The 9378-nt window shown below is 40.3% G+C and overlaps 1 protein-coding gene across 2 annotated transcripts; it reads right to left on the bottom strand.

Moving 5' to 3' along the window:
* Positions 1-1349: 1349 nt before the first annotated feature.
* Positions 1350-9378, bottom strand: slc66a1l (solute carrier family 66 member 1 like). Of its 2 annotated transcripts, XM_026193447.2 has the most exons (8): positions 9223-9378; positions 8529-8901; positions 8291-8420; positions 8047-8134; positions 7041-7150; positions 6845-6946; positions 5480-5665; positions 1350-2404 (listed from the first exon to the last, which is right to left on the bottom strand). In XM_026193447.2, the coding sequence occupies exons 2-8, from the start codon at positions 8729-8731 to the stop codon at positions 2288-2290; spliced, it is 936 nt and encodes a 311-aa protein (XP_026049232.1). In that variant the 5' UTR covers positions 8732-8901; positions 9223-9378; the 3' UTR covers positions 1350-2287. The 2 variants fall into 2 exon arrangements, with proteins under 2 accessions (XP_026049232.1, XP_026049234.1); XM_026193449.2 differs by lacking the exon at positions 9223-9378 and having other exon boundaries at positions 8291-8416; positions 8529-8748.

The raw sequence follows: 9378 nt of genomic DNA, 5'->3' as shown, positions 1-9378 counted from the left end.
CTGTACACTTCACAATTCAGCCTGCTACTTTACGTCACCCTTAGACACTAGTGCCCAGCTTCCAATGGCAGCTATACAAAGCTATGCCATAAAACTGCCTCCACTATGAGCCAATTTTTCCTCCATACTTGCCTCTTTCCATAATTCTGGTATAAATTTATGTTGTTATTCTGTCCAAATATTTTTTTAGTCTTTTTCTCCCAGAACTGCTACTTCAGGCTATTTTGGATGTTTTCTAGCAAAGTCTGCTTGAGTCAGTGAAAATGGAGGACTGTGCATAAAATTGGCTGTAATTCATAAACAGTTAATGCAACATTTTGATAAAACCCCTTGAAGTAGAGCTGAAAGCCTGCATTTCAATCGCATCTCGAGTTTTGGATTTAAAATCCACTGTGGAGGTGCACAGTTTCGTTCAGCAAACTACGGACATGACTGAGAAGACATTGTAAACTTGTACATTTCTGTGACTCAAAGACAGAACCTTCAAACTTTGATGTGAAATTTGAGACCAAATTCTTGATTTCTTTCAATCAAAACAGTACATAGTATATTTTAGAAAGATACAATGGAGTTATTTAAACTTGGCATAATACACATTTATTAAAAGGCAACACAATGGAAGATTAAAAAAGGAAATAAAATAAACCCATCTCAACAACTTATATATATGCTCCACAGTCTGTAGCAGCAAAAGGTCCTAATAATATATTCAATACAAAAACAATCAGAGAAACAGGAACATTTTGAAAATACAATAAATCACTAGAAGTACTGAATTATTAGTGAAGAAGTTATTATTGCATATTTGCAAATGAATTTTCTCGGGCTAGTACTGGGACTAATGACTAATGGTTTGTTTGTTTTTTAACACAAAAAGATGCCCACACTTGCCTGAGGTAGAGAAATCTGCAGAACTGAAGTTAAACAGATGATCAGGTTAAAAGTGACTATGCCACATACATGTTGTATGAGAAAACCATCTGTCAGAAGAAAGAATATAATTCACTAGTAACTCATTTACTATGAATTAACTAATATTATTAAGACTATTATTATTATTATTAGCATTAGTCTAAATCAATACTTACAAAAAAATATAATCATAAGATGAAACCACTCATCTATTAGTACACCATTTTTTTCCTTTCTCTCCTCTGTTGTCATCTATTCAATTAGCATTAGTTCTGGGAACAACTGTAAAGAAGCTAATAAGGACACGCTACGAAATAATGCAAATAAATTTGGCTTGACAAGAGCATACTCTCTCCCACAAACCCGATGACAGATTAGACACGTGGACTAATTTTATAATGCTCCTATTTTTAGATAACGTCATTGAACGCGTCTTCTTTCTTTTTTAATAAACGTTATAACATTTTTAAAAAGACAATGCCAGCACACGGAAACTTAAGAGAGGACATCTGCAGGGAGGTCATAATCAGGGACTTGGAAGGACAAACAGTTCAACTGCTGTTTTTAAGAAATACAGTTTCTTAAGCTATTATCTACTTTAACAATCTGATTCACATTAGCTTAAAAACAGTGATGTGTTTATGCAATGCATTTATATTAAGACTATTAACAGTTTTAAAGGGTACACACTGTTTCTCCTGGTGGACAACAAAGAGAACGCAAAGCAAAGAAATCCACTAGTCCTTAAACATTAAACACGAAAAATCCTTTTCACATTATATAACACTATCAGATTCACATTAAAACATCAGAGTTGGTTCTTTTTATCCCAGCGTTGTCTCGTATGGCTGTAAAGGGTTAGCTACAGGGCCACAAAGTGAGATAAGACCAATGTAATTCCACACTTCTGTGCTTACTAGGGGAGTATTTGGAAAATTTGCTTTCGTTGGCTTTTGGTGCTGATACCTACTATCTTAAAAAATATATTAATACATCAGGTTCCGCAGATACTGGCAAAGGTTTCATTTTAGAAATGGCTAATTGGTTTTAAGAGCCCTATTTTAAACATGGAAGCTCACTGATTGCTTTTAAATATAGTTTTTCCATCCATAAACAAAATCAAGAGGTCCAAGTGCAAAAATGACCCAAGTCATGCAGGCAAGCCAGACTAAAGAGAAACTATGGAAGAGCTTCTAAACTGGTAGTTAATCTCCAGTGTTAAGGAAACTGTTACCTCCTCTTTCTTTCTTTATTAACACACTAAACAGGAGATTGTCCTCTTGTGTGCAAAGAAAATGAGACTCATGTTCAGCAACCCCTGAGAGCTCCAAACAAAGACTGATAGTCCAATCGCTGCTGGTGTTTGATCTCTGTCCTACAACACTGTCAGCTCCTCTTCCTCACTCAGAAGAGGTTCCACCTCTGGGATATGGCGTAGCGCACTGCTTTTGGCAGAAATGTTCTTCCTGTACATGATGAACTGGGCAGTTACCTGATTCGGTCAAGGGTTGTACGGACACTGTAAGTTCAGACATTTTACAACTGCAATATCAAAAAGGTTGGGACACTGTGTAAAATTGAAATAAAATCAGAAAGCAATGATTTGCAAATCTAATAAACCCATATTTTATTCACAACACAACGTGGAAAACATAGCAAATGTTGAAACTGAGAAAATTTAGCATGTTAAGTAAATTTGAGGTCATTTCGAAGCAATGACTTAGCAGCTTTCTATTCCTAACCTTAACACATTTATAGATTCATGTCAGCCCGCTGTCATGCCTCCACACGTGTAGGTTCATTCCAACCTGCTCTCACGCATCCGAACGCGTAACATAGTAACGATTTGTCACAGTCGTTGGTATGTTACACATTGGGATGAAAACCTGTTGAATAGCAACGTGACTGGGTATAAAAAGAACATCTAAGAGACTGGTGTTTCTCAGAAATGAAAAGACTGGCAGCAGCCAGTGCTACCCCTCAGCCTCTTGGCAGACGCACCTATGGTATGAATGTTAAAATCCTACGTCGCCTTGTTCTCAAGTTATCGCACTCACATGATTTTCCTCCCTCTGACCTTGACCTTAAGGCTGAAGTCACTGAAAACCTACCAACCTACTAAAATCTGTCTTTAAATTATGAGAGAATTTTAGAATAATGTTACTCAGTGTAAAATAGTGAAGACTTGGAATATCTTATCGTCTAAGTATCATCATCAAAAGATTCAGAGAATCTGGAGAAATCTCTGTGTGCAAGAGACAAGGCTGAAAATCAACACTGGATGCTTTTGATCTTTGGGCCCTCAGGCAGCACTGCATTAAAAACATGATTCTGTGATGGAAATCACTGCATGGGCTCAGGAACACTTGCACAAATCACTGTCTGACCACAGTTCACCATGATATTCATGAATAAAGATTGTAGCTCTGTCATGCAAAAAAGAAGACTTATATGAACACCGTCTTCTCTGAGCCAAGGCTCATTTAAATGGTCTAAAGCAAAGTGGAAAACAGTTCTGTGGTCAGAAGATTTCAAATTTGTTTGGGAAAACATGGAGTAGAGGGACCAACGTCTTTTTCAGGGAAGTCCTAGCAGATTTCAGCAAATGCTAAACCACATGCTGCTGCCATCACAACAGCAGTTTCACAGTAGAAGAGTCCAGGGGCCTGTTCTTCGTACCTCGCTAAGTAAGTTAGCTGGATTTGATTGTTGACGATTGTTGATTGTTTCGCGTGATCTTGGATCGTTCGGTTCCCCGAAGCCCATCCGGGACTTGCTGCCATAGCAACAGAGTCGTAAGCGTAAACCTGCTCGGGAGCAGGTTTACTTTACGTAAACAGGATTAGATCGCGGCCACGCAGGTATGTCCGCTTCATTTATACGAAAGCAACAGCGATATTCCACCACTGTTTCACCATAAATAAATAACATCAATGTAACTAAAGACAATGCAGCACTTGATCCTTTTATTGATTTCACACAGATACATACAGGTCATTTCCTAAAAAAGGGAAATGTACTATTAACATTCTATCACATGTATGTGATTATTACAGATGTAATTCATATTTCAGAGTAGTAATTGTAAATTACTTCGTGTAATCAAGATGAGAGACCACGGCTATAAAAGCGAAGGTGGATTTGGGAAGCCTGTCGCAGCCATGTCCTGTCCGTATACGCGACCAACCCATTGCGGAAGGTGCAAGATTGATAAGGAGAGTCCTCAGAATTCAGCGTATATTGCGGGACAGACAGGATCCTTTAGCTCAGCGCGACAGTGTGCTCATAGAGAGATATCGATTTTCCCGTGAGGATATTATTTACTTAACCAACTTGTTGACGAGGGGGTGCAGGACCACCACCTGTCTTTTTTTTGCTCTGCCCTTTTCTTGGTTGCTGTTATAAACAAACAGAGTATTCCAGGGTCTCTTTTCAAGAGACGAAAAGCAATATAAGAGATAAATATTACCATTCTGTAGAATATTCTTATATTTCACTTTTACCTGTTCCCATGTTCTAGTGGGTCCTGTTGTGGCTCTAATGTGAAAGAGGATATAATATAACATATTATAATATAATGTAATATAATATTGGATAATATAGTGTGATATGATAAATCTACCCTGCCGCCTACTGGTGTTGGCCAGAGGGGCCGATGGCGCGATATGGCAGCCTGGCTTCTGTCAGTCTGCCCCAGGGCAGCTGTGGCTACAACCGTAGCTGCCTCCACCAGTGTGTGAATGTGAGAGTGACTGAATAGTGGCAATGTAAAGCGCTTTGGGTGCCTTGAAAAGCGCTATATAAATCCACTCCATTATTATTATTATTATTAAATTACTTACGAGTTTAATTTGTCAGCAACTTTCTGCCAGCCCTCTCTCCTTGCTTTTGCAGCCTTTGCAGTGTTCCCTTGCGTTCTGATTAAACTCTGAAACTCCTGAAATCCCTCACTCAAGAGTTCTTGCTCTGCTGCCGAAAAATACCGAGCCGAGCGCGCTCCGTCGACATTTTCGCCGACCAATCAGAGGGTTGCCGATCAATGTTTCCACTATCGATGCGTAGCCCCTTTTACGACACCCAGTGATGTCACATTACTGCGTCCAGCTGTACTAATCGTCAACAGCAGGTGTGTTCGGGGAACCGGATTAGCGAGCTCACGGTTAGCGCGATGGTTTGGTCTTGGATGTGTCATTTGATCTTGGATGTAGTGAGCGACGTACGAAGAACGGGCCCCTGGTGCTGAAGTGGGACGGTACACAGTGGTAAACATGGACATTAAACTCTAAATTCAGCTTATTTTTTCCTGTAAATAATAAACCATTTAAACATTTGACATGTTCTACTATCAAATTTGCAAATCACTGCATTTATTTTATTTACATTTCAGACAGCTGTTTTCTAATTGGGGTTGTACACAAGTTGGGACAAAATCAGCATGCTGAATGCTTTAAATTTACTGCACATGCAAAAACATTACAAGCAATATTACCCTATTATGATTTATCGGGTCAGATTTTGCATTAAGTTTGTACAGTTGGGCTTATTATTATTATTATTTGAAGGATACAAAACAGTCGAGTATGAGGACTCCCAGGCTGCCGATGAGCCAGGCCAGATGTTTGACGATGAAGTTCTGTTTGGAGCCCTTCAATGCCGGAAGGACAACTATGACGCTCAGCCCATACGTCCCATTACCCATCATGGCCAGGGCGAACAGCAGGTAGGAGGTGCCCTCTGTAGACTGTCGCTGGAACTAGAATAGTTAACAGATAATTAACAGACAAACAAGAAGCACCACAGCAGTCTTACACTGGGCTTATAGCGACTCTTATTGTTAGCAGGGATGGCCAGAAACATTTGTCTGATTGGTCTCCCACAGCTACAGCCGGATAAAAATGGCAACTTTCCCTGTAACGATGTCTTATGTGAAGGTTTAAACTTTGCCTCGATGTCTGCTGGGATACCTCACCACAAAAGAAGAAAAAAGGAATTTAAACAACTAAACAACAAGCGTAATTTAGTGCTAATTTGGTGGAGTTGGATTTTTCCTGGCCTCTTTATAGCACCACCTGTGACAACAACTCCTGGTTTCATGAAGCCCCCCCACACACAAAAACCCAGAGTCACTGTCAATGAAAAAAAAGAGTTAAGTACATGTTGTTTCACTTACATTAATCTCAATTCAGTGGACTTGCACTCCAAACAAACAGACACAGAGAACCTCAACAAGATTAAAGGATAAGACTAGATTTATTGAATTGCTTTATTGGTATCAACAAATCCCCAAAAGAGATAACAGCCAACAGCGAATTCATCCTACTAACAAACAGCAGGAAGCATGTGTGCTTCACATAAACAGGCTGGCTTTGTTCATCGCATCTATCACTGAAAGGATGAGGAAAGGCAGTATCCATCCGATATTAAGCAGAGTATGAATATCCTGCTGATTATTCCCCCACAATGTCAGGCAACAAGTGAGCGTATGTGAGAGAAACTCTGAAGGGAATCCTAAACAGCAACAGTTTTAATTGTTTTGTAGACTTGGAATGACATTTTGGACGTGCTCTAACATGTTTACATTTCCACAGGGGCAAAAGCGACCTAAATGATTTACAACATCATGGGAGTCCATGTTTTGTGCCCAGAAGTCTCTCTGGCACTAGCACGCTACTGAGACAATCCCCTCTGGTGATTAATCGCTGCAATCGAGCCAATGTGTTTCTTCAGCACAACAGCGCCATTGTCTTCAACGCCTGGCTTTCATTTTGACACACATGCAGTATTCACAAATATCCATACTTCACCATCTTCTCCATCCCCATTTATGACCAACTCATACATAGTAATTTGAGCTTTCCACAAACCTCCAATCCAAACACACAAACCATGTTTCTGAGAATAAAGTGAGTCAAAAAAAAAAAAAGTTACTTACATTTTTATGGATTTGTGGAAAACGGGAGCAGAGGTAGAAAACAGATGCCAAATATCCACATACATAACCAGTGATTTCCACTGACTTGGAGCTGGCTGGACTCTGGGTAAGATAACAGTGAAATAAAGAGAAAAGAGTTAATGCTGCACCTACGGAAGAGTGGGTAATCTCAAGTGGAAAGGTGTTTGCGTCTTACCTGAGTGTTTAAATGTGAACCGTTGTCTATAATGAGCTTGGGTAAAGCCAGGAGTGCTAATGTCCCAGCGCCACACCACATGAAGCACACCCACTTCAGCGCGGGATTTTCTAAACGACAAACACACACAAACTCAGTAACAAACGTATCCAGCAACAACAAAAACAGTACCTGTAGGTTCAGTCTTGCTTAGGCAACAGTATAATTAAGATTACTACCCAATGAAGTTTGCAGAGCAGTGCAAATCAGATAAGGGCAGCACGACAGATGTTTACACTGACTACACAAACATTATGTAGGAGTAGGATGATAACTGGATATAAATAACTTGAATAACTATTGTATAATATTAAACCCTACTCTACACCCCTGCAAGGTTTTATCACAACTCATTCAAAACTTTTGGAGCTATAAATAAGACACACGGAAACATTACCAAAAACACAACCTCCTTGGTGGAGGTAATTAGACATTCACCCCATTTTTCCATTAGCACTGCCTGAATTCTTACACATTGTTAGACACTATAGGATCACACAGTTGCTGAAGATTTGTCTGCTGCATGACCACGATGCGATTGTCCAGTTTTATTGAGCCTATGTAAACTGTATCCTCGGTTTCCTGTTCTTAGCTCTGTACTCGGTGTGGTCTTCTGCTGCTGCAGCACATGTGAAATGTGAAAAGGTGAAATGTGCTGTGCATTCAGAGATGCTCTTCTGCATGTGTTGTTTGTAATGTGGTTATTTTATTTGTCTTCTTATGTACTCGAAACAATCTCTTTTATCCATTCATCTGCTGCTCACTGGATACTTTCTGTTTTTTGGACCATTCTCTATAAACCCCTGAGATGGTTGTGATGGAAAATGCTACATAACAAGTGCACAAAAGTCTTGCGTTACCCATCACTTCTTTATGTTATAAGACTTTTGCACAGTGCTGTATTTAAACCAGGCATCATGCTTTGCCAGAGGTTTAACCTAAGAGCAGAGACGGTGTCAGGACTCACTTCTGCTGGAGCTGTTTTTGATCTTATAGTAGAGAAACTGGGAGACGAGAATCAAGTCAGTGAAGATGTAAAACACCACTGTGACAACCTGAGAGTGGGACAAATCAAGAGAGAGAAATGTCAAGTAAAATGAAAAAAAGAAAATCAGTATCAGGATAATGACTATCCCTTCAAAAGCTTGATAGAGATTCACACTGCACAGCCAGCAGACCTCAACCAGCCAGGCTGAGTTGTCTGTGTTCACCTGAATGGGCAGCTGGCTAGTGAGATAGCATCCAGCGAAGCTGGTCAGGTCTCCACTGAGGAGGAAGACGAGAAACCCAAAAGACATGGCCTCCTCCACTTTTCCATTCCGATAGGCCTCATAGACCTGCCTGGAAAGACCCAGCAAGTCAGATTAAAGACAAATATAAGACATTAACATTTCTGACTGGCTGAGCTGGTTGCACGATAAGCCGACAATAATCAAAGTAATTACTCACGGTATCGTGGACAACAAAAAACAGAACATGGATATGAGTCCTATCACAACACTGCAGTACTCCCAGATGTTGTCCACACATTCCTCAAGCAGGTAAAGGATCCATGGTGTCCCGTTGACACACAGCGGTCTGCCCTGAGATGGAGCAGTCCAGTTGTTGATGGCCACATCTGCACTCTTGCCTGGAAAACGCCCGCTGGCCATGAGGAGAGACTGATTTCCTCTACCTCCTCCTCCTTTTCCTCCTACTTCAACTTTCTAAGTAGCCTGGGTGTGTTTTTGTTTTGTCAACAAAGCTAAAGCCTGGAGAAAGCAGATTTATGTGGCACCACTACCTGCCTGTACAAACAGACTTCTTATGTCATTTCTCGAGTCTGAAAGACAGAAAAATAAAACAGACAGTGAGCAAAACGAACAAAGAAAACTGTGGAAGGTACAGAGGAAAGAACATAAAGTGTTAGGTCCATCCCAAATCAGTAATTACGTCTACATTTTAAAAAATACGTCAGTAAGCGATAAGTTTGCTCATGGTGCACGCTCAGTCTGGCCTACCCACGCTCACAGCTGTCCAGAGAGCCACTTGTGGTGTTTATGTGGACGCAATCATGCTTCAGGCTAATTTAAATGGATTTGGAAGAGATGCTAACAAACAAACAAACATACAAAAAACATAATTAAGTTCAGTGACCGCTCACCTGACTAAAACGGACTCGTAAAAGACTCCAGGCTGTTTGCTAGTTTGTACAAACTTCACCAGCATCCTCACACGTTCAAGCCCTTTGAAAAAGATTACGGATAGCTTCTCCGTCCACCATCAGCGGTCTCCTGTGTGAAGCGGGCCAGGATAAGAT

The sequence above is a fragment of the Astatotilapia calliptera genome, chromosome 14 (genome assembly GCF_964374335.1).
Source record: "Astatotilapia calliptera chromosome 14, fAstCal68.1, whole genome shotgun sequence".
Classification (NCBI taxonomy): domain Eukaryota; kingdom Metazoa; phylum Chordata; class Actinopteri; order Cichliformes; family Cichlidae; genus Astatotilapia; species Astatotilapia calliptera.
The sequence above is the reverse complement of the archived record's forward strand: the minus strand, read 5'-3'. Positions and strand labels throughout refer to the sequence as shown.

Coding starts and splice junctions, on each gene's coding strand:
- slc66a1l (XM_026193447.2), bottom strand. CDS start 8,731: ATGGCCAGCGGGCGTTTTCCAGGCAAGAGTGCAGATGTGGCCATCAAC. Junction 8,135..8,290: donor CTAGCCAGCTGCCCATTCAG/GTGAACACAGAC, acceptor TCCCACTCTCAG/GTTGTCACAGTGGTGTTTTA. Junction 7,151..8,046: donor CAAAAACAGCTCCAGCAGAA/GTGAGTCCTGAC, acceptor TTTGTCGTTTAG/AAAATCCCGCGCTGAAGTGG.